The 25,875-nt window shown below is 38.2% G+C and overlaps 2 protein-coding genes across 6 annotated transcripts in view; one reads left to right on the top strand and one right to left on the bottom strand.

Moving 5' to 3' along the window:
• Positions 1–12,216, top strand: klhl41a (kelch-like family member 41a). The gene is made up of 7 exons (XM_078228389.1): positions 1–16; positions 899–2,219; positions 2,525–2,682; positions 4,250–4,357; positions 4,447–4,632; positions 10,149–10,295; positions 11,207–12,216. Exons 2-7 carry the CDS (start codon positions 1,092–1,094, stop codon positions 11,316–11,318), a joined length of 1,839 nt encoding a protein of 612 aa, XP_078084515.1. The 5' UTR covers positions 1–16; positions 899–1,091; the 3' UTR covers positions 11,319–12,216.
• The window catches only part of fastkd1 (FAST kinase domains 1), a 42,476-nt gene continuing 28,560 nt past the window's right edge, over positions 11,960–25,875 (bottom strand). For 2 of the 5 annotated variants that reach the window (XM_078228386.1, XM_078228388.1), the window contains exons 8-14: positions 24,969–25,455; positions 21,874–21,988; positions 20,074–20,202; positions 18,835–18,966; positions 17,085–17,229; positions 13,423–13,537; positions 12,076–12,364 (exon numbers count right to left, since the gene is read on the bottom strand). In XM_078228386.1, coding sequence (XP_078084512.1) covers positions 12,272–12,364; positions 13,423–13,537; positions 17,085–17,229; positions 18,835–18,966; positions 20,074–20,202; positions 21,874–21,988; positions 24,969–25,455 — 1,216 coding nt within the window. In that variant the 3' untranslated portion in view covers positions 12,076–12,271. Of the gene's footprint in view, positions 12,365–13,422; positions 13,538–17,084; positions 17,230–17,579; positions 17,694–18,834; positions 18,967–20,073; positions 20,203–21,873; positions 21,989–24,968; positions 25,456–25,875 lie in introns of all 5 variants that reach the window. The other 3 variants (XM_078228385.1, XM_078228387.1, XR_013499539.1) reach the window with 3 other exon arrangements.

Genomic DNA, 25,875 nt, shown 5'->3' with positions numbered 1-25,875 from the left:
CAGAAGACTCCAGTGAGTAAGTTACTTGAGGATAAAAACAGGGTGACCACAAGCGCAATTTCAGAGCTAAAATATAAAGCCAATATGTATTTTAGGTGGGTTGGGGGGGGGGAAGGGGGGGGCTGGTTTATAAAAGTTCAAAATATTTCCTGGATGAGTTCTGAGTTCCACAATAGGTTGTCGGCAAATGATTTTGCTTCGCGTCTCATGTCAACTTGTCATTCCGTATTTATATTTGAGAAATGTAAACATATTTAACTAAAAATCTATTTTATCCATGACAAAAAACAAGTGGTATCCCTAATATAGGCAAATGGCAAACGTGTGTGTATACATGGTCTGTTACGATCCGGTTTTCAAGAAGTGTTCTCTATAGCTTGGTTTTATCTGTGGATTGAAATATTTGATATTTTTATTTCGTTTAATATTGATGGTAGCAATCCACAAACATCTTGCTATTAGTCAGGTTTATAAATATTTAGGATTAATAATTGAAAAGTATGTTTGTAAGCTCCAGTTACCTGAAGACTAAATTTTACAGCAATGAACGAGAAATCTGAGCAGATTACATTCCATTCTACTCACGACTAGTGTTTTCATAATTTAGTTTGCAAATGTTAAAATCGATACTAAGAACTCCAAAAACCTTAAATCAGCACCCAAAGAGCACTTGTGATTAACTGGCGGCAGCTGTATGGGTGTCAGCTGTATGAGTCAGTTCCTACGAGAAGTTTGTGGAAGGATTTATTCTGTAATGTGTGATATTCATGGCTGTGATATACACTAAGCTATGACGTTGCCTCAATATGATAAAAATAACTTAATTCTCCCAGTAGTGATTGCCCGCCTGTCTTGTTTTACTCCTAAGCTGATCACAGTTGTCTCTTTCCGTCTGCAGCAGCTGCCAAAGTGAGCTTTATTTTCCACATTGGTCAATCGGAATTCCAGCGTGCAGCCTCTCTCTCTATATTTAGATTGGGGGAGTTAAATTACAAGCCCTTCAAGTGCAGCAACCCACTGCGATCTGCCTTTTCCCCAGCCAGACCCGAGTGCGGCAAACGCCAGCTGCTCGCCTCCAAAGTGACATTACCATGGATCCTACTACAGACATAAAGGAAGAATCTCGGCTTTATCAAACCACCCTTCTCCAGGATGGACTGAGAAGTTTACTGGATGAGAACAAATTTGTCGACTGTGCCCTGAAGGTGGGCAACAAGTCCTTCCCTTGCCACCGCCTGATCCTGGCAGCCTGCAGCCCTTACTTCCGCGAGTATTTCTTTTCGGAGGAAAGCGAGGAGAAGAAACGCGAGGTGATTATGGAAGATGTAGAAGAAAATGTGATGGATCTGATCCTCAAGTACCTGTATTCCTCGGAGATAGAACTGACAGACCAGAACGTGCAGAATATCTTTGCTGCGGCCAGCCGCTTCCAGATCCCCTCGGTTTTCACACTGTGTGTCACCTACCTTCAGGAGAAGCTATCGGCTAAAAACTGCCTGGCTATATTCAGGCTGGGATTGCTGCTGGATTGCCCCCGGCTTGCTGTTGCTGCCCGCGAGTACGCGTCCGCTCGCTTTGAGCGCATCTGCAAAGAAGAAGATTTTCTGCAACTTGCCCCACACGAGCTGATCGGCATCGTCGCCAATGACACTTTGAACGTGGAGAAGGAAGAGGTTGTATTCGAAGCTGTGATCAGATGGGTCCGAAACGATAAGGAGAACAAGGTCAAAAGTTTAGGAGAAATCTTCGACTGCGTCCGCTTCCGCCTGATGCCTGAAAAATATATCAAGGAGCACGTGGAAAAAAACGACATTGTCAAGGCCAATCCAGATCTGATGAAGAAAGTGCAAACCATCAAAGATGCCTTTGCTGGGAAACTCCCCACCTCCGCCAAAGGAGGGGACAAAAACGCAAAGAAAGGAGAGGGCGGTGAAGATCTAGTCAACGGGGATGTGGGTGATGAAGATCTGCTCCCTGGTTTCCTGAATGACATTCCCAGGCATGGCATGTTCGTCAAGGAGATGATCATGTTCATTAATGACACGGTGGCGGTGGCCTATGATCCAAACCTCAATCAGTGCTTTCTGGCTGCGATGGATGATCAGATTCCCAGAAACCATGTCAGTCTGGTCACTAAGGGAAACCGAATTTTTGTAGTCGGTGGGTTATATGTGGATGAAGAAGTTAAGGAACATCCTGAACATTGTTATTTCTATGAGGTATACACCAATCTACCCATTTTCTGTTTGTGGATGTCAATTTATTTCAAAAGCTTTCTAGCAAAACTCCACAAAATAAGTTAATTCATATTTTTAAGCGACCAACGCATTTTCTCCCCCTTTATTCTGTCGCGTTCGGTAATAATTGGCTGTGTTTGAAAGATCTTGAGTAAAACTTAGTGAAATAGAAGTGCCGCATCCCCAACTTCTTTCAAATCTCATCGTATTTCTGAATACCTGTGTAAATGAATTAAATCTGTAGCGAAAAAGATTACAAGTTAAAAGTGAATTGTCTGACGCTTCAGTTTGACAGCATCGCTGGTGAATGGGATGGTTTGCCGCCGCTGCCTTCAGCAAGATGCCTCTTCGGAATTGGCGAAACAGAAAAATTCCTTTATGTGATTGGTGGCAAGGATCTTCCAAATGAGCAATCGCTGGATTCCGTATTTTGCTATGACATGAAGTAAAGTCAGATTGTTTTATTTTAACTAAATGTTATCTTTGAATAATTTTTTATATGGGCATTACTTATTAATGCATAAAACGACGTGTAACAAAATGCTGTTACAAAATCCTGGTGGCCAATTAGAGCCATTCTTTTTATTGAAAGGTCGCATACTATTGGCTGTCATTCATATGATTGCCCCACCCCCACCCCAAGTTAATATTACCAGAGTAAATTACATTGAGTAAGAAGACCTGTCTGTATAAAATAACACTGTCATTGAGAACGCGAGCCCCACCCATCCATAATAGGATTATTTTATCCTCGATCAGCATATTTAAATAGTCAAATCGACAATCGGATGGGTTGCAAAAACAGAAAATGCTGGAAAACCTCAGCAGGTCTGACAGCATCCGTGGAGAGAGAATAAAGCCAAAGTTTCTGAAAAGAGTCATCCTGACTCAACATTGGTTCTGTTCTCTCTCCACAGATGCTGTCAGACCTGTGGAGATTTTCCAGCATTTTCTGTTTTTGTTTCAGATTCCAGCATCTGCAGTGTTTTGCTCTTATGGGATGTGTTTGGTTAGTTTGGGGAATCGACTGCAATATTTAAATTGTGTGACTTGTATTTTGTGTGGCATTCACAAAGTGCAGCTTGGGACAAAAACAGATGAGTCGCAATGGGAAAGCTAGTTCTTCAGATACAGCTCTTGAGCATCTTTGCCGTTGGGACCAGTAGCTTTGACCTGCCCCGTCTCCCTCAAATTGAGCTGGAATGACAAAGCATCTCAAACAATTGAACAACAGGTTAAAGAAGCCGTGGCAAGTTGCTACGCCGCAGTGGCTACACCAGATGTATTTTCCACTGTCAGAACGCTCGCTGCCACCAGCCCAAAAAGACCCCCTGCCTACCACACAATAGAGTAACGCGGGTGTATGAATTTCAGTGCAGGTGCAATGCCAGATATGTGACTGGCTGGTCAACTCAAACAGCACAGTCTTTGGGTTGTTCAGAATAAGCAGGATACAGAAATTATTCAACCAGTCTGTGCTTGCAAAATCCAGGTGAGACTGTACCTGGAGTATGGCATACAGTTTTAGTCTCCTTACCTAACAAAGGATATATTTACCATAGAGGGAGAGCAACAATCTTGCCCGCTCTGCTAGCTACACTAACAACCAATTTAAGCCAAACTCCTAACACGGCTCATTTACACTTGCTGGAAGGGGCATAAAGTCATATTCAGGGTTCCATTCTCTGCTAACAAAAGGAATATGCTCAAACTTTGTGCCTTTTTTGAATTACCTGGGAGATTGGCCATTATAGTTCCTCCTGACTTGCCTCAGCCAATCAGAGTCAACTTAGCAACCAATCAGCACTTTTTTCTCTTGTGGTATTAACTGTTACAATCATTTGAAATTTGCTCTTCCTGTTGAATGCAAGATGAAAAATTTTGGTGACCTGTCTCTTTTAAGCAATATTCAGGAACTAATATTGCAATTTTAAAATCTGATGCATGTTATCTTGATTGCTGAATTGCATAATAAGAATTTAATGTTAATGCAAATTTTACTTTTTTTTCAGCGAACTAAAATGGAATGAATCCAAAGCATTCCCACTTAAGATTTATGGCCACGCTGTTGTTTCACATAATGGATTAATCTATGTTATTGGTGGGAAAACTGATGACACGTAAGTATTATGTACATTCCCCTCATTGAGGATTAATTCCAAGCAGGCATAATTGATCATTTCAATCATATTTTTAAATTTATCCACAGTAAGTGTATCAACAAATTGTTTGTCTACAATCCTAAAAAGTCTGAGTGGAGGGAGCTCGCAGCAATGAAGACAGCACGTGCCATGTTTGGAGTTGCAGTGCACCAAAGCAAAATCTGGGTTGTTGGAGGAGTCACTGACGATGGTCTGACAGCTGCAGCTGAAACTTATGACATCATGAATAATAAGTGAGTGAAGCCAAAAAGAGTTATAAAACATGACCTTTTCAACCTGCAGAGGGAATACCTGAGATGTGACTTTTAAAAATTCATTTGTGGGACATGGGCATCATTGGCTGGTCAGCATTTCTTGCCCATCCCTAGTTGCCCTTGTTCAGAGGGCAATTGAGAGTCAACCACATCACTGTGGCTCTGGAGTCACGTGTAGGCCAGACCAGGTAAGGATGGCAGATTTCCTTCCCTAAAGGACATTAGTGAACCAGATGGGGTTTTCCAACAATCAATAATGGTTTCATGGTCATCAGTAGATTCTTAATTCCAGATTTTTTTTATTGAATTCAAATTCCACCATCTGCCACAGTGGGATTCGAACCCTGGTCCCCAGAACATTAGGTGGATTAATAATCTAGTGATAATACCACTAGGTTATCACCTCCCCTAGTGGTATTTAAGGTAGTTAAAGGATTGGGATCTGAAATACTAATTTAAATTATGAGAGAAATACAGGGAAGCACTGATTTAAACTGAAAAATGGTACATTTAACTTGATGTCCAAAATTTTTCTTGATACAGAGGGTAAATAATTAAACCAGTCCTCTGCTTTAAATGTTTCTCATCAATTGATTTCTACAGAAAAGTAATGAAGGCAAAAGAAAAACTGGATGTTGCAATGGTGGGACTGGAGGATCTTTCTAAAAATGTTCATTATACTGTAAACTTCATTTAAAAATACTACTTTTTAATAATGGTAAGATGTCAACAACATTAGAGAAACAGTACAGCACTGGGGTTAGAGACCAGGGTTCTGAAATAGAATGAATGATTCCATGTCTTGGGGTCAAAGAGAATTGGGGTGAAATACTCGGGCTATTGAATTAAGGAATGGAGAGGGATGATGTGATGTCATTTGCCGTATTACCCTTGATCCTGCCATGTAATATTATAAGAGCCCACTGCAACTGTTGAATATAATCTTGGAAATGAAAATTCATGTTAAAAATATGAAGACTTGGCTAACAATCAGGCTTGGACTGATTAGTGAAAATTAACATTTGAGTCACACAATTGTCAGGTAATGACCATCTTCAACAAGAGAGAATCTAATAATCTCTCCATGACTTCTAACTTTATTACCGTCACTGAATCGGCCACTATCAACATCTGGGGGTTACCATTGACTAGAAGTCTCACTGGACTAGACATATTAGTACTGTTGACAACAAGAGCATGTCAACTACTTGGAATTCCATAGCAAGTAAATCCCGTCCTGACTCCCCAGTGTCTGTCCACCAAGGCATGCGATGGAATACTCTCCACTTGTCTGGATGAATGCAGCTTCAGCAACACTTGAGAAATTCAACAACATCAAAGATAAAGCTTGTTCGGTGCTCCATCCATCACCTTAAATATTCACTCCTGCCATTGTGCATGAATGGTGGAGGAAGTATGTACCATTTACAAGATGCACTGCAACAACTCACCAAGGCTTCTATGACAACACTTTGCAGCACTGGTTAGCACTGCTGCCTCACAGCTCCTGGGACCTGGATTCGATTCCCAGCTTGGGTTACTGTCTGCATGGAGTTTGCATGTTCTCCCCGTGTCTGCATAGGTTTCCTCCAGGTGCTCCGGTTTCTTCCCACAGTCCAAAGATGTGCAGGTTAGGAGCATTGCTATGCTAAATTGCCCCTTAGTGTCCTGGGATGCGTAGGTTAGAGGCATTAGCTGGGTAAATATGTGGGGTTATGGGGATAGGGCCTAGGTGGGATTGTTGTCGGTGCAGACTTGATGGGCCAAAAGGCCTCCTTCTGCACTGTAGGGATTCAATGAAAACTGTAGCCCCTACCATCTTGAAGGAGAAGGAGAACAGATGCATGAAAACACCACCACCCACAATCCAACCCATACACCATCCTGACCAGGAACCATACTGCGGTTCCTTCATTGGGTCAAAATCCTGGGAAACCCTTACTAATAGCACTAAGTGCTTTTTTTAAAAAAATGAAAAGGTAGAAATGAGAAATACTTAATTTAAATTTGACAGTAAAAGCTATTCCATATATTGAGCAGCTTTATTGCAATAATATTATTAGGTCATGGCCAAGCATGATTTAAAAACTTCCTTTTCTGGCCCTGCCTTTGGTCTTAAGGTTAAGAAATAAATTGTAATCATGGAGTAGATTTTTCATGTCCTCACCTGTGGTACCTGCCCCACAACCAGCAAAGACAAAGAAAATCACAACAGCATGCCCATAATTTTTTGATCATCAAAATAAATGTCTGATTTCCCCCACTGTACTCTCAGCTAGGTACTTTGCCCTTTATTCACCAAGGCATTTCTGCAACGACTGATCTGCTCATTCACACTCTCATCTCCACCGCTCATGAGTTTATCTGCACTAAAACCAGCACACACACAAAACCTGATTGTTGCCCAGAAACAGCTCTCATCTTGGTTCCCTTAAGTTCAAGGGATAAAGACTGGAACATTTACAGCCGAGAACTGGTTATTTATTGCTATATTTGACTGGATTTTATAAGGCACTCTCGTGTCCTGCTTTCCTTTGCCAAAACTGCTAACTACCTCAGGGTCAGATGGTCCTTGGCTTCTTTTTCCCACAACAAATCATCTTCTTAAACTCCTTGCCCCACCTCCACATCAGCTGATATTTTTATTGGTTCCTTTCCCCCAGGTACTGTGGCCCTTCCTCCTAGTCTGCCATATTCATCTGAAAAAACACCCTTCATCTCTGTGCTCTTGCAAACTACTCTTTTGTCTCAAAACCCTTGAAGGTGTTGTCATCTCCCAAATTCATGCCCATCTTTCTCACAGCTTCACAATTCAGTCCCCTTCAATCAGGATTCCTCCCTGCTGTAGCAATGAAACAGCTCCTGTCAAAATCACAAATGATATTCTCCATTTGGAATAAGCACTAAGGGTGAACAAGGGCACAGAATTTATGATGGATATCAATTTTTAGCGTCCATCACCAATAGTCAAAGTAGCACCAATGTTGAGATAAAGTCCTATCTTCATACAAAGGCCACACTCCAATTTGCTCTGTGACATTACAGTCAAGCTAAATGGAATAGACTCAGAACAGATCCAGCAGTTCAAAACTAGACACCCACAAGGCATTGTGGACCATCAGCAGCACTCCAACAGAAATCAGTCAGGGATTGCCAGCTCCTCTATAGGCTGCTCCATTGAAGACCTGGTAGGTGGAATTCTTTTGGAATCACTTAAGTTGATGTGAACTTCCGCTTAATTGCCACTTCTGCTGTAAAGATTCTTGAAAGAATTAAGATTTGTTGAGTAATGTGTATCTGGGTTAACAACATGCTAAATTCATAAACTCTGTGACCCTGAAAAAACTGGTTTTATATTTGTGGAATGTAAAACTGAAGCTGGAGTTAGCTATTTGGACCTGACTGCCTGCTCTGCCATTCAGTGAATTCTTGGCTGATCTATACCTCAACTCTATCTTCCCTTAATGTCCTTTGAACCCAAATATCTTGTGACCGCTGCCTTGAATATACTCAATAATTCAGCGTCCACAACTCTCTGGATACAGAATTCCAAAGATTCATAACTCTCTGAGTGAAGACATTTTTCCCATCTCAGTCCTAAACCGTCAACCTACTTTTCTGAGATTAGAACATGGGAATCTCAGATCTCTCAGATGGGAAAGCATTTTCACATCATCACACCCTGTCAAGCCCTTAAGAATGCTATTTGTTTCAATTCCCATTCTTCAAAACTCCAGGAAATATAGGCTTAGTTTACTCAATCTCCCTCTTGGTACAATCCCCTCATCCTAGGAACTAGTCTAGTGAATCTAAGGAGAGGAAATCTCCAGTTTTTACTCAAATAAAGGAAACCAAAGCTGCACACAGTCCTCCAAGTGTGGCCTCATCAATGCCCTGTATAACTGCAGCAAGACTTCTTTACAAGTCATATCCCAATCCCTTTGTAACATACCATGTGCCTGCCCAATTGCTGTACCTAAACATTAACTTTGTAGTTTCTAGGTCACCCACAAATAGAGTTTTCCCAGCCTCTCACCATTCAAAACATGCTTGTTTTTTACCAAAATGGATAATTTCACACCACCAGTGTCTTCTATCTGTTATGTTCTTGTCCATTCACGCAAACTGTCTAAAAACCCTTGTAAGCCTCATCATCAATGTTTTTTTAAAAAAGTTTCATATTTTAGCTTCTTAATGCCACATGGATGTCTCGATCTTTATTTTGTTCAGGAAAATGATTAAGAGGGATAATCTCTGGTTTGTTCTGTAAGAATTCTTTAATGTGATTGCTGTTTAGCCTACTTAGTGGCATCATTGTTGCTAGACACACAGGTCCTCTATTAAATCAAATTCACATTTCACATAGAATCCTTACAGTGCAGAAGAGGCCATTCAGTCCATCAAATCTGCAACGACTCTCTGACAGAGTATTTTACCCAGGCCCCCTCCTCCGCCCTATCCCAGTAACCCCACACATTTACCAAGGCCAATCCACCTAACCTGCATATCTTTGGACTGTGGGAAGAAACTGGAGCACCCAAAGGAACTTACGCAGACACAGGGAGAATGTGTAAACTCCACACAAAGTGTCACCCAAGGCTGGAATTGAACCCGGGTCCCTGGAGCTGTGAGGCAGCAGTGCTGACCCATCATGTTAATGTTAGAAAAGGTAAAATCTCTGCCAATGAGAACACTGGCTCTTTATGGGCAGTTTAAGGTCACTGGTGAGAACCATCACTTCTCCTCCGATATAAATTCTGGGCCATTGTTGGGTTCCAGCCAACACCCAGTTTTACCCCAACACTTTGCCATGAGCTGCCCAGGCCTCAAGCTCTGGAATTCCTTACCTAAATCATTCTGCTATTTTCTCTTAAAATCTTTTGGTCACCTATTGTAATAGCTACTCGTGTGACTGTGTCAAATTTTGACAACACTCCTGTATTATATGAATTATTGTTGTTGGCATTGTTGCTGTTGCCTCCACCTGGGGCAAAGGCTCAGCGAAACACAAGTATACGAATGCTTTCGGAAACCCACAAATGTGTAAAAATACTTCGCACATGTACCAACATTTCTAATGAAGTTTTAAAAAATTGTTGCATTTAAAAAAGCCCTCTAGTGACATCTAAAGACTAATCAATTTCTCTGCCAAGCTACACTTTATACTACACTATGCATGGTACGTACACTAGCAAACAGGGTCATTAATATATTTCATTACAAATAATGATTTAAGTATCATGTGGTGGTGCAACTTTACAATCTGTGCACTTCTGTTGGTTGGTCAGTTTGAAGGAAATTAAAAAATGCAAATAAAAATTCTTAAACTACATACCATCTTCATACATCTCTAAATGAAAGATGCTCAAATAGATTTTGATGCCTATCTTAGAAACAGAGAAGCTAAAAAGCCATACAAGAGTTCATAGAAAGTGAGCATATCCATTTGTACATGTACTATTGTAATATATTATTCTATTGTTTGGCTATCACAGATGGGAAACTACACCTGAATTCCCGCAAGAGAGAAGTTCTATAAATGTCATCAGTACGGCTGGATCGCTTTATGCTATTGGAGGTTTTGCTATGATTCAGTTGGAAAATAAAGAATTTGCTCCCTCAGAATTCACTGACGTATGGAAGTAAGTCTTTACTGAAGGACTGCTGGCCTTGCATTTCTTCCAGCACATAATTGCAATGTTTAGCTGCTATGGAGCAGATGTGTTCAACCGTGGACACGTGCTCTGAATAGAATTGTTTTGAAAATAATTGTAGCTGCTGGGAAAGATTGTTCAGGAATGACAGTTTGAGACTCTTCAAATTTTCCTCAGGAAAAAATTCATATTAATATTTATCTGATTCCAAGGCTATATCACATTTCTTTTTTTAACTTTTGAGTAGATTTCTTCAGCCTTCTCTCCTTCAGTGGAACTAACCAATATTTTCTCAATAGATTCCTATTCCTGGCAACAAATCTTGATGAATCTACCCCGTACATGCTCAATGGTTTTGATACTCTCTCTGTGATAGGATATCCAAAACTATACATCAGTGTCTATGATTTACTCAATGCTTAATGCAACTTCGTTTAATGTTTATAAATCCCAATTTATGTATTTGTCTATTCATAGGTTTAGATTTGATGGAGGTCCAAAGTAACTTTCACACCTGTTCCCCTCTCTTGGATAGTTAGAATCCAACCTGACCCGAGTACTTCCAGTATTTTGTTTTTATTTGGGAATCTTGCCTACGTTTCTAAGTTTAAAAATAACTTCCTACCAAAACTCTAAAGATCAAATTTGGTTAAAGTTACTATTTTAATTCTTTTGAAACTTCAAATCTATTTTCTCTAGTTATATCAAGGTTCTTAGATCCCAATTAAGTGTTTAGATTATGTACAAAATGAAATCTCTTACTATAACAAAGATTTTAAAGGTAGAAAAAAATTAAGCATATCTATAATGCTGTACATACTTTTTAAATTCTACATGAATTGTTATGCAAAACCTAAGCCTTTGAATGCACTAAAATGTAAATTGTACTTTTTCTTTAGATATGAAGATGATAAGAAGGAATGGTGTGGCATGGTGAAGGAAATTAACTATGCTGCAGGAGCCACATGTCTTGCTGTGCGTCTCAACATGTTCAGACTTACCAAATTATAAATAGCTCCATAGAGTTATTAATACTGCTGCTATATTAAAGACAAACATAATTGGTGTATGGTACCAACTGGAATTATTACTCCATTTAATTTTACTCTGTATAAAACCAGTGTGAGAATTAAATGAGTTAATGTTGCACCATACCCTATGTGATCAATGAACCCGGGAAGATATAAGGTAGTGATACACTGAAGGAGTGCAGAATATATGCATGCTGTAGAGGCTGAAAACACGTACTAGAGTACAAGATTATTTGCAATGCAACATAACAAATGCATACAATATTTCGGCAATTATGAAAGTTAATTTAAATGACGTAGATTCAACCTATTCCCTCTACAGTTCACCTACAATTTGCCTTATTAATTCCATCGGCCGTGACTTTGTTCAAAATAGGATTTATGGATTTCACAAGCCTTTAAAATTATATTTCCTCTCTATTTTTCATTCACAATGTATTTACTTCCCAATGAATTCAAAAATATTTGCAGCACAACTCTAATGATTTTAAAATGTTCCACCTGTTAGCAATTTTACTCATAACACTTAATTCACTGGGTTTTCTTAAATTGCTTGTGAGAATTCCCTTCATTAAAAAGTCTATACTTTTTAGAACATCAAGCAACTCATTACTCTCCAGTACATTATGTTGATATACTTTATTCTCCAACAGTGTACAGAAATTTAATCCAAGGTATTGCATATTCAATATGGCCAACGTCTAATCTTGGAGCTTCTTACTAATATAGGATACATTCCTTAAAATATCGTCTCTGCTTATATTACTTTGAAATACTGGTGTGTAATTTCCATGTCTTCAACAATTGAATTAAGATTCAGGATTTAGGAAATTGTAAAAAAAAGTACAAGAATAAAACAGCTTTATTAAAACATTCAATATATTTTCAATGGATCATTTCATAATCACTTCTGTTTTGATTTGGTTCACGATTTCAAGATTTTTCTGCAAATATCTTTTGTTTAAGGTATTCTACCCATGCATCCTTTGTTGACAATTCCATGGAATTCCATTCAAAATGAGGGATCTATAAAGATAATTTCAAAGAAGACAACATTATAAAACTACAATATACATTTTATTGCCAAATTGCATTGCAAGAAATAATGCTACAAAACTGGAATAATCTAAATAAAAATGGGATGAAAGAAAGCTTTTACATTGCAAAGTACTGAGGTCAATTTTTTTTTTAAATCACTTACTTATGAGCTAAGCTATGCTTCAAATAAAAATAAAATGAAGAATGTATGGACAAGGCATTATAGTGATAACTGGTGAAACAATAAAATTACCCGAATCCTCTATCAGAAGCATTTCATTAATTTAGCAATTTAGTAAAATGGAAATTAAGTTAAAGCTCTTGATGAGAATTGTGATAAATCCATCACAGTAAAAGAAAGTTTCAAAGTTCACAGAATGTAACAAGCCATAATTCAGCACCTCATTTTGCCGATCCACGAAAAGAAAACTTGTGGTAAATAAAATGGTTGATGCATATAGTGGTCTGGATCTTTCCCAATCCAACAGGAATCCTGCAGATTAGAGCTGTGTCTCAGTATTCTAACCTGATGCATTTCGATTTAAATTGTTCCTGGTAGATTTTGGTCTTGCCAGCTCACCAATACCAGCAATTATCAGCCGAAGTTCTCCTTTTATATATCACTTTGCCTGGTGCAGTCACTAAATCGTGTACCATGCAATGTGGTCTTTTAAATTTTGAGGTCCACTTATTTAACTTAACAATGGCATGCATCACATTGTTGACAACTTCTCAAGCATTACGGATAGAAGATTCACTGGATAATATATTCTTATTTCATTTTATTAAGCTCACCAAAAATATAAAAAGCACATTTTGAATCTAGTCATTTCCAATGGAAAATTCTGAAGAAGATGGATGAAGCCAGGGAGGCAGTGGACCGACTTTCTTCAGCATTTCATGCTCATTTTCATTTAGAAACTGCTGCAAAATGGTGGCAAATCTAGGCCAATCATAATATTACATGCTTTTTAAAAAATATATATATTTGGCATATTTTGATAGCACGCAGAATAAGACATTGTCTCACAGAAATTGCAATGTACCTGTACTGCATGGTACCCCAAAATCTCCAAGTGTCGCTTTTTCATAACAGTTTCTCCCTTAATGTGATGAGAGTTCTTGCAGAAAGCTTTAGAGTCAAGAAATTCTATTACAACCCTGTAGGAATGACAACACCATGGTTTATTTTTAAGTCATAATGTAATGCCATAAATTACTCTGTCATTTGAGCATGAGCCCTCTGTACTCTGGTTTAAAAAAGGCAAAATGTGTATGTACGGTTAGCTTTGTCCAAACTAATCCTGAACTAAACACCCCAATTTACACAACTGCTAACCACGATAATTCCCTTTCAGACAGGTGGTCAGGTGCAAGACACTTATAGTTTTTCTGGGATTCCATGGCTCAGTTAATAAAAGATACATTTGCCCTGGATAGACGTTCTGCAGTGAACTGACGAGAAGAATTATATAAGGTGGTTAATTGATCCATCATTATGTTTTACTGAAATTCATATACTGAAGCTTACTAAATTAACTTTGAGCAAACAGGTAAAACTAGTTGTTTTACACTGCCACTACACAGCAGCAACATGAGTGGTATTCATCATTGACAGGATGCTGCTGTCAAACCAAAAAGACTTTAAGCCATCCCAAAATTGAATAATGCGGCATGTGAATTTCAGTGCCAGTGTGATGCTAGATATGCAATCCATACATCCCAAAGACTGGTGTATCATATCAAACAGCACATCCCAGCCACTGTTTGCAACAGACAAGGTACAAACCATAGCCAACCAACCCATGCTTGCAAAGCCCAAACCTGTGCCCAATTTTAAATGTGATTCCGCTAAATAATCCTCAGAATGCTAATACACTGACAACCAATTTAAGATCGTCAGTTGGGCTTGCAGTGTAGCACATCTGCATGTTCTGGAAGCTATATACATGGGACCCTTGTTCTTTTCAGACAGAAGGGAAGTTTACACAGATTGTGCCTCCTACCATTGACATGCTCATTGACTCATTCCTCAAGGCAACGCCTTAACCAATCAGGTTTAAGCTGGAGGAAATGCTATTAAAGTTGTAATGTAGGAAGCGTGGCAACTAATTTGCGCATAGTAAACGCCCACAATCAGGAACGTTATAATGACCTTGTAATCTTTTGTGATGGTGATTGAGGGATAAATATTGGGCAAGATGCCAGGAATAATTCCCCTGCTTTTCTGCAAAATAGTGCAATGGTTTCTTATGTTCATCTGAAAGAGCAGACCGGTGTCTCATCCAAAAAAGACACTTCCTACAGGGTAGCGCTTCTCATATTGCACTGGCTATTCTTGAATTTTATGCTCAAGTCCTGGAGTGGAACTTGAAACCTTGAGACTCAGGCAAAGTGTACAACCAATGGAGTCATAGTTCACAAGTATGAATCAAATAGAAATTAATCAGGAGGCAGGGGGAAAAGTGAGAGATTATAAACCATGCCTTTCAGAGAAAGGAGCATGCTGTCCCTATTACATGTGGTGTGCATGGATTGGTGTTCCATAATATCTGGTTGTATGATAATGAGGGTTTATGATGTAAAAGCAAACTGGGGCGTTTCCAGCCTCCCAGCCGCGTGCTTCTCGGTGGTGCGTTGTTCACTGGCAGCAGGATTCTCTGGTCCCAGCCACCGCGAAAAACACGAGAGGGGGGTGCACTGCCACTGTGACCGGAGAATCCCCCCTCAGGTTTAAAGGAAAACAAGGTGTCATCCTAGGACAGAAAGAACTTTTGAATTAATTATAAGCTAGGCCCAGGAGAAGCTCCAGGACAAAGGAGCTGCAGAAAGCAGTCTTCCTAAAAGAACAAAGTCCAAAAAAAAAACAGGGATTGGGGTCAAAACCAATGACTCAGGAAGACAGTTAAATTAAAAGGACAAAGAACAAGAATTAGAACAAGGTCCTGTTCAGGAAAATACAAGTAAAAAGTAGAGAAAGTACTCTGAGTTAAAGAGACAGCTGCAAGAACCAGAGTTAAAGTCAGTTAGTTAGGTGAATCAGCAGATATCCGAGGCAATTTAAAAGTTTGGTGACACCTCTTGAAGCAGTGGTGCTCTGTTGGCATGGACCCGAGAGATTCTGTGGAAGCTAGAATGCACATGGCAATCCAAGGCAGAGGAATATTGAAAAGAGATTGAAATTCTAGAAGTGAATTCTTGGTGAAGGCATCGAAAAAATACATTATTTGGCAGAAGATTCAAAGGCATGTTTTTTTCAAGAGTGGAATTGGGAAACACTCATGTGGAAGTCAGAGTTCCAGTGAGACCAGTTGCCTCACAGTGTGACAAGCATCTGGGGAGAGTAGATGAGAAATACCCAGAACTTGTAATAGGTGGCATCTGCCACTTAGTTTCAGAGTGTGTTGTATCTGACCACAGCTCGCCTGTTGGATTACATGGACTGTGTGCTTACTGAGAACATTAGGGCATAAGATCTATTTTTTAACTTGTGTTATCCTTACTAATCTGTGTACATCTGTAAAAATATAGGTGGGGTGATGAGTAGGGTATTATAATTAATCTTTTCTTGTTTAATAAAGGTTTTATTCTTTTTTAAAAAGTTAATCAGATTCCTGCTACTCTGTTCCTCCACGTCTCTAAACAATGAAATAAAAGTTACGATGTACTGAGCCTGGTCCTGACAATCCAGTAGTATCAGCTTGGATTGTAACAAGTGATACAAATGTTCACACCAAACACATAAAATAGGCCATTTACTGTTCTGTTTAAAATATAAAATAAAGTTTAAAACATACGTATGTTAACATAGGACACTTTCTGGAATTGAGCATAATTTCAAAACCAACTAAAGCTCCAACAAATCTATAATAAAATACTTATAGAGACAATCTTAATTTAAGGGAAGACATTGCGGCAAATTGACATTCTGGTTTTATGCAAAAGAGGTGCAAGTTTTATATGAGATAAAGGAAGGAAAGTTAAAGTGCGCGGAAGCAGTGTACCATGTACACCAACCTGCATTTATACAGCATCAGTACCATAGTAAAATATCCCAAGGCAATCCACAGGAACATAATTAGACAAAATAATTTACATCCAGCTAAAAAGGGCAACATTGGGATAGCTGTCCAAAAGCTTAGTCAGCGTGGTAGGTTTTAAAGGAGTGTCTTACAAACATGTGAATTAGAAGCAGACGCAGCCATTTGATAAAATCTTTGTGACAAAGAACTCTATTTTATAGTAAAGAGAAAAAATCCAGCACTACCATTCTTTGGCAAACTAAATTTATTATATAAAATAGATTGGAGAGTAATACTGAAAGAGGCCATAGAGATCATACATAAGGTTACACAATTCTGGCTATTGTACTAGTTTGGTTAGTTTAGAAAGGAGCACGTGGAAAGTGAATTACATTCAAAAGTTTTAAATATTAAGCAATTACAAGCTCATTAAAAAAGTGCAGATTATGGGCGGGATTTTCTGGCCGTGCTCACCCCATGCCTGAAATTTTGGCCTGAGGTCAAGGGACCTCTGCATGGTCAGCCCCCACCCACTACGATTCCCATGGCGGGCGGGACAGGAAACTTCTGCTTTATATCTTGAAAGGATGACCTTTGTCGCAAATATTTTGAGAAGTACGGTTTGAGAACTCAGGGATATTTCAGGAATATATTGATGAAAACACACAAACTGGCTGTGCACAAACCTTTGTGCTCCTGGTGGTAATTGTTTCTCTTCAATAAATTTGTTGTCTGGTTCCCACGGCATTTTTTCTTTTTTAGAAAGTAGCATAGTACTCTGATCCACAAAAGGAAGAGGTTTTTGGTGTTTGTCAAGGACACATTCAAAGTCTGCAAGAAATAATTTAGCAAATTCAATCCAAAAAAATCACCATCAACTTGGAGAATTGTAATATGAAAATACTTGTCAGTTTAGCTGTCATTAAGTATTGCTGAATCAGAGCTTAATGTTGAACTCAAAAGGAAATCTCTGCTTAGATTTTGAAATGAAAGACCAATTGCAGACTTAGCGGTCTTATTAATAACAAAATGTACTCAAAAATAATGAACTGTTACATCAAAATCCAAGAACACACAGAATCCAGAAATTAATCCAACAAGAAATTTATATTACCTTTCCTCCAAAAGACAAAATACAATGATTATAACTAAAGGAGGCTGCGAAAGATTAAATAACATACCTATGAAATAATAATATGGGGTGTATACAGAGGCTTTGGCATAGATACTTCCTCCCAGTAACTGTCCCAATATTTCTTGGATTTGCTGCTGGAGCGGACTGACAGAAATATTGCCTTTAAAATAAATAACTTACATTACATAATAACAATGTGCTGTACTTATAAATTGGCATATTTGAATACATAGTATACAAAATATATAAATTCAATGTACCAGATGAGGTTTCAACACACTTATTGAAAATACAAGATCAAAAAATAAAACGACGGCACAGTCACCACCACTTACAGCACCCATCGTTACGACAGGTGACTGTCCATACGGAGGTGTGAACAGTAATCTTTTCCCTCACAAAAGAAATCATTGTTCCACCTCTGATTAAAATCAATGGAGACATCAAGTTTGCTGAATCAACTCAAATGTGATTGCTACAACCACTTATGACTATTAAAAAATAGTGTTGCTGGTGGCTTAATAATCAGCAAAATATTCAATTCAATTTTCACTCTAGGACAGCATTTTTACTGACATGTTGACAGAACTTCACTGGAATTTTAAACCTTAATTATGTTCTGATATTTTAATATTCCATTTATTGAACTTGTATGCTGAATATGGATTGCAATCTGTAATGAAATATGGCATGGGATCACATCACGTGTGGTTTACAAGACAATTCTATCCATATGGGATCCCTTCTTAAACCAGAACATTGTACAAACTCAATGGTATTAAAGCAATAAAGCAAACCTGGACATATTTTAATTATTTTCCCAGCAGTTTGCCACTGGAAGATCAGAAAGCACAACAATTAAATTTATGGCATGTGTCACTAATGATGCCATGCAGCAAATTTTCAGTCTGTTTACAGGATGAATCGTAAGAGTACATTAAAAAGGACTCATAACTGCAAACTTGCAGCCCAATAGTTGTGTTGATTAAACAGATGTAGAAAATCTGGCAACCAGTGTTTTGAATTTGTCTTGCTTTGCAGTGCAAGTGTGATTATGGATATTCCCAAGAGGCAAAGTTTCTTATTTTGGATCAACTACTGGATATTTGACAGCCTTACATCCTTCAAGGAATGAAGAGGAGAGGCACATACTGGATATTTGGCTCATGCAGCCAGACACAATCTAACCAAAAGCTGCAATTATTAGCATAGACCCAGGTGGACAAGCATTAAAGGAAGAGGGAAAAAGTTGAGCAAAAAGGTTCAAAAATATAGTTCTATTTACTGTAGCAATCACCAACCTTTATTTAGCAACTGCTGACAATAACGGTCATGAAACCATGGGATCTGGAATTCCGGACACTCCAAACAGACAGCTCTGTTCAGCTCCATTAAACGTAACCGAATCCGCATGTTCAGAGCATCGGGCAGTGCTAGTATTAGAAACCATGTTATAATAATAGATTACAGCATTTTCTTTTTCCACCAATTTTCTTAAGGAACAGTCTTCACTGGGAATGACAAGCTATTTGACGACGGTCGAGTCTGATATGATCCTCACACAATGGCCACATGCAATTAACAGATAACAATCAGATGTGCGATTTTTTTGTCCATTACCCAGGAGCATCAAGGCAAAATGTTGTACTACACAATGAAGATTAACCAAATAGTATTAAAAAAAACCTTCACTGTTGTTAACTGGCTTAGCCAGTTGGTCTGGTTGAACATCATGGGCTACATGAATCTGAAGTCACCTTTCAGACATTAGCCTGAAAATTATAATGCAGCAAACTGCAGCAGATGAAACACATTTAAGAGTCCCAAAACTAATCGTACCCCAGTGCAGGATGCTTAGAAAATGAGCAATCCAATTGGCTCAAAAAAAATGAGAAGGAGATTTTGACTGCTGGATAAAATAAGGTAACAATAGCATTTCAGGTTATGACTGACATTTCTTTCCTTATGTAGGTCTTCCAGGAATTAATTGCCCATCCATTGCTGCCCTAAAAAGGTACTGGTAATCTTTTGGATACAACTTATTGGTTTGCTTGACCAGTTCAGAAAGTAGTCAAGAGTCAACTTATGTTGGTGTGGGATTTGTCACATTTAGGCTAGCCCGATTAAAGATGGCAGGTTTCATTCCAACATTAGGAATTAATTTTGATTTCTTATAAGTCAATGATGCATTATGTAGTGATAATTTATGCCCACGGGTCATTTCTTTTGTTTCTTAAAATATTTAATAAATTTGAGATATTAAAAATTCACCCCCACCCAATTATAACAGATCCAGCCTCAGGCCTGTCCCACCATATATGTGCCAAAAAGCTCTGGTGTGACATCCAAAATTGTAATTAATGCTTTAAATCTCACCTGGAAAAAAAAAACTAATCAAAAAATCTGCTTTGCTCCATGGGTGGGGTGGGGCAGGGAGGGGGTGCGCGTTGTGAAAATTGCACACCCAAATCAAGGATAGACGAATACAGGTACCTTTAAAATCTATATGTACCAATACTTAAATGACAAGTGGAACTTACTATCCAGTTGCGAGTCCAGCTTCACTAGAAAATCCACACTAAAAATAGTCTTTATTATATCTTCAGGAAAGTAGCCTGCAAGAGCTAGTGAGTAACCAAATAGCACCAGAAGATGAGGGTCACATAACTCTATGTAAAGGAAAAAAAGACATGTAGCATTTTTCAAGATCTTTGGGTATCCCAAAGCACTTTACATCTAATTAAGTACTTAAAGTGTAATTACTGTCATAATGTAGGCAAAAAGAAATCCACTATATCACTGAACAAACTAAATTAGTATAATAAATATATGAAATATGTTAAACTTCCAAAAATATATTATAGATAAATTATTTTGTATTCCTGTCATTAACATTGTTTTAACAAGACTAATGTTCTAAATCTTGAACATTATTGGTAAGAGCAATAAAAAAACACTTATGCATTATGTAGTTGTAGGATAAAAACGGATTTATGTAGTTGTAGGATAAAAACGGATTTGAATTTGAAAATTTATGGGAAAAATATTAACATATCCCAATTAATTGCAGGAAAATATCCTTCATTACTCAACAAACATCTTTGGCAGTACATTTCAAAGTCATTAAGGTGAGAAGGGGTAAATTAGGGATAGCTATGTAACCTTCAAAAATAATTTGTTGTTTGTCATGGATCTAGTTCAAATGGTATAATTTTTATTGTAAATATTAACATTGTTTCCCTTCAAAAGAACTTGGAAGCACCCCCACTTTTAATTTCTTTTTTGAAAAGTCATATCTATTTAGAAAAAGGAAAGATGTTGCTCCTTTCATGGAGTTTGGAGCATCCTAAAGTGCTTCAGAGCCAATGAAGTACTTCTGAAGTGTACTCATTGTAGTATCGTAGCGATAGAATTGAAAATGCACCTTTTTGTTTAAAGGTCATCAAAAATCCAATTTCATCTCAGCTTCTCTCATCTTTTCGGGCATAGGGTAGATGTTTTCAAGTTTCTACCAATACTACTTAGACATATACTATCCAAGAATAATTCTATAAAATGCTTCACCCTTGATGTGACAGGCATTATTGTGCCACACATTAAGTGTGTAATTAAGTAAAAACTCAGGAAAGTGAGATCCAATCTTGATCCCTACTGTAATCATTAGCATCAAGCTGTACACAAAAATATAGTTCATTATGACAATTATCTTAGAACAGATAGCTAGAAACATTATGTAAATTGGGAAATTTTAATTGATAATACAAAATTATTAGACAGCTTATACTCTCACATTAACAAGTAGATCTAATACAAAAATTAATAATTCATTGGTCTTAATGTTTGAAAAAGGACAACAATTCCAAAATTGATCTTGGTTTACAGATTCATTGTCCTCATAAATCTTTATTCCAGCATTCCCAATCCAATGCAAAGTTAGATCTACCATCAAATGCAGTAGACAGCTGAATGGGTTAAGCTAATAGTTGTCAGAAATTGGTCTAGGCACTCATAACTTTGCTACCAATTTGCACTATGGCAGAATGCTCAAGCCACCACAACTCTTCCAATTCCCCAAGTGCTGTTTAAAATAATAGACAAAGAAAGGAACTCGCACAAGAAAGACATTTGACTTTCAACCAAATACTGTAATTTAAAAATCCAATACTACAACAATCACTACTGTGGCATTCAGTTTTACATGTTTAGTATAGGTGATGTCATGCATTCAAATCATTTATGTATCAAGAATAATTCACTGTTTGTATACATGAAGTTAAGCAACTCATTGACTTTAGTGTCTGTGGACATTAAATTCCCATGATGTGCCTTACAATACTCACTCAAATAAGGCCTGATACGCTGTACACAAGATTCAAAAAACTCTTCAGCTTGTGGAGGATCATAATTCAAGATAGTGAATGGAAGCAGAGCAGCATATATGGCTGAATAATGGATCTAGATTATTAAAACAAAAGTCACCATATCGTTCTTATCAAAAAGATTTTAGCCACATACTGTTCTGTAAATCTACAACAGTTCAACAAGGTCAGATTATCCACAACTACTATTACCTTGTCTTCCCATTTCCCTCCTCCTTTCCTCATATTTAAAAAAAATCCAATTCCTTTTTAAATAACTCAATACAAACTTGCATTCCATTGTGCAAGAAATCGCCGACAAAAAAAGATGAAATCAAAATCAAGTTTTTGTAGTAATTTTTATCCATTCTCCACTCCTGATTTTGACATTTCTTGAAAAGTGGTTCCAAATTACATGTCATCTCCTGTGGCTATTCTTCATATATAAACTTAGAAACTATTGATCAAGCACAGAAGTATTCAAATGACTGGTGTAGAATTAGTACAAATTCAGGAATACTGAGGAACTACAGCATAATAATAGGCTATTTTGGCCCATCATCCTCAGACCTGATTTGTTAAATTTATTCTAGCTCCACCTCAATGCCTATTCTTCATATTGTTTTATAGCCTTGCTTTTCAAAGAGTTATCCCATTATCTTAAATGTTATATAGACTCTTCCTCAATGGCTGCTTGTAGACAAGCATTTCTTATTCTAACAATCTTGCAGTGTGAAAAACATTTAACCTCCCTCTTCTGACAGTTGAGAGCAGGTAAATGTTGACAGTTCATCCCAGCACTCAATTATTTATTTGTATAATTTACAGAAGATGAAAGTAAATGTGTGACCAATTTCTTCCCCCCTCCAACAATACCTCAACAAACCTATTGGATTGTTTCTTCATACACCCACCAAAATAAAAATATTTATTTCTGGCAAAGCTGTCCTAATTCAAGTTTCAGCACTGAAAAGTCATTTGGTGTGAAGCTACAGGGCGAGGACTGGCTTTATTTACATAATTAGCACTATGTGTAGTATAGCAACTGGCGTATATGGTCTTCATTGTGTGAACCGTACTGTTTGTCTACATGTTCCATGTATTCATACAGCACAGGACAATATTTGGCCCATCGTGCTTTAGATCTGTGCAAATATTTCCAAGTCTATATCCAATTTTGTTTTGCAAGTTGCTGAACCTTCCTCCATCATGCTTTCAAGCAGTGGATTCCAGATCATAGCAACTCACTGAAAATATAGAATAGAATCCTACAGTGTAAAAGGAGGCCATTCGGCCTATCTGCACCAACCACAATCCCACCCAGGCCCTATCCCCATAAACCCATGTATTTACCCTAGCTGGTCCCCCTGACACTAGGGTCCCTTTTGCATGGCCAATCCACCAAACTCGCACATCTTTGGACGATGGGAGGAAGCCAGAGCACCTGGAGGAAATCCACGCAAACACAGGGAGAACACACAGACAATGACCGAAGTCGGGAATCGAACCCGGATCCCTGGCGCTTGTGAGGCACAGTGCTAACCATTGTGCCGCCTGTACATGTGTACAGAATTTTTTAATATTTTGTGTAACATTAAAATTTTAAAAAGCTACAGTGGAAGAACAGCTGTAATTTGTGAACCTGGCTGGACGTGAGTGTTTCTGGATGATTTGAGCATCTCGGACGAACACCCTTGCAAAACATGTTACCGGCTATCCTGAATCAAATTCAAAAGTTAGATGGCTCAAGGAATAGCAGGGAGCACTTGGTTATCCATATAAGGTTTGTGAAACACATATTCCAAGAGATGGCCACCTCACAGGCTGATAAGGATTTATAGCAGAAAACAATCAAGATTGGAAAAGTAGGAGGAAGTCGTGCACAAGTGTTACAAGTGATACAAAGACAGTAAATTCAGGAGAAGGTCATGGTACAATGGAAATAATGGTTTCAGGGGTAGAGTAAAATGATCAAAAATGGGATGCAGAATCAGTGATAGTGAAAAAATTGACATGCAGAAGAATAAATGGTCACTTTTGTAATCACAAGCTCGAATATCAAACAGCCTTTGTATCGTAAGATCAGGGTTAGAGCCATAACAAAGCACATGCAGGAGTTCTTGTAGGAGATCTAGTGGGAACCACAGTTCACATTGGAACACACATAGGGAAAAATGGGTTGCAGGTCAAAAAGCAAAAAAACTTCCATCAGTTGAAAAAGAAATAGGTTCATGAGGCTAGCAGCAGTACTACCAGTACTACACATTAGCCAGTACAATAACAGCCAGATTAGGGAAGCAAGTATATGGCTGGAGGATGGAAAAACAGACTTCTAAGGCATTAGAGTCAGCTCCAGAGCAGAAGTGAGCTGCACTGACAAGTTAGTTTACAGCACAACAAAACAGGGACCAGAAAATGTAATTAGGTGTGTGTTAGTGTGCATGTTTGGAGTCCGAAGGTGTAAATTTAAATGAATATGGCAAGAAGAATGGGAAAAGAGAATAGAATTGGCAGAGCAGTGGATCACATGTACTTAGATAGGAAATAATAAAAGGTTAAAAGTATAAACAAAATACGTTGTACAAACAACAAAAAATATGGGCCTGTAAAGCAAAAGGGAAAAGTGATCATTAATGCATACAGTATGTGAAACAAAATTGGGAATTAAGATTACTGATTCAAATAGAAAATTGTGGAACAGTCATACTGAAACTTGGTTACAGTTGAGTCAGAATCAGCAAATAAAGACACTGTGTATAAAATTTTGAGGATGGAGAAGTTATAGCAGTGTTAGAGAACAGTTTTAGTAGCACTTTAAACTTCACCAGAAGCCGAAAACTGACCACCCATTAATACACCTTAATAATAATTCCTTTCAATTTAAAACAAGGAAAAGAAAAATAAAATCAGGCAGGTTGTGTAACGAGTAGCTGATTCATCACAGCCCGTTTAAAGCCCCTACAAACTTGAAAGTTTCACCTTTGGATAGCATTATAGTTTACCGGTTTAAGTAAAGGTGGTTAAAAGAAAGGAAAAATAAAGCTTTTTTCCTAAATAAGGGACTATGTTTTGCATACCTTGTTGATGTTTTCAAGTGTGACAGATGCTATTTGGTCCAGCAGACCAGTATGCAGGCAATTTGCTTTGGTTAAAAACAACGCAAAGTCTGGGACATTGGACCCAGTCATCTGATCCATCAGTCGTTTAAATGTTGCCATAGTTTCTTCAGCAAGTACTTCTTCAAACCATTCTCCAGAGATGTATTTTAGCTCTTCCAGTAGCAGGTCCATACGGTCTGCCTTCTGCAGCCTCTCTAAACCACAATCATTTAGCCGTTGTAGCAGCTTCATATGCACTGCTGCTGTGCCAGATTGGTATGAGGAACCCATTCGTACCCACTTGGTGATGGCAATGGCCAATGCATTCAAGTCACTTAAATTACACTGGGGCAAGACAGCATCAATACGTGCAATGATCAAGTGATCAATTCTTGGAGCGGGAAGGAGAGAGAGAACCCGAGTTAACATGGACACCTCATAGGGCACAACACTGCGATGAAGATAACTGGAGTGGATGGAAATGAAGGGGTGGCAGATGCAAGAGAAAAGAGACAAAATTAGTATTTAGAAATGCCAAATCTACTGGTAACTTTTCATTATGCACCATATCTGATAGGAATAAGATTTAGACTTCAGTTAAAGATGAATAAACTGCAACTCAGGTTGGCAAGTTCAAAACAAAATAGCTCGAAGATTTACTAAGAGCTCAACAATGTATTTATATTAATGAGAAAGGGGGCAATTCAGGAATCTTGGCATGTAGGCATGGTTCTTCATACAATGTACAAAATAGCTTATATGACTAACCTATAATTACCATACTTCATGTGTGGCTTAATCAATAATTAACTCTACATTGTAATTATGAAAAGAAGAAAAGATTAGAAAAAGCTGCCTTGCACCTGAATTTCCACTGCAGCAAAGT

This window comes from Mustelus asterias, chromosome 14 (genome assembly GCF_964213995.1).
Source record: "Mustelus asterias chromosome 14, sMusAst1.hap1.1, whole genome shotgun sequence".
Lineage (NCBI taxonomy): Eukaryota > Metazoa > Chordata > Chondrichthyes > Carcharhiniformes > Triakidae > Mustelus > Mustelus asterias.
This window is presented reverse-complemented; position numbering and strand designations above follow the sequence as displayed.

Excerpts from the sequence above, each read along its gene's own strand:
- klhl41a (XM_078228389.1), top strand. The coding sequence starts at position 1,092 with ATGGATCCTACTACAGACATAAAGGAAGAATCTCGGCTTTATCAAACC. Across the intron at positions 2,220-2,524 it reads AACATTGTTATTTCTATGAG|TTTGACAGCATCGCTGGTGA; the intron begins GTATACACCAAT and ends CTGACGCTTCAG. Across the intron at positions 4,633-10,148 it reads TATGACATCATGAATAATAA|ATGGGAAACTACACCTGAAT; the intron begins GTGAGTGAAGCC and ends TGGCTATCACAG.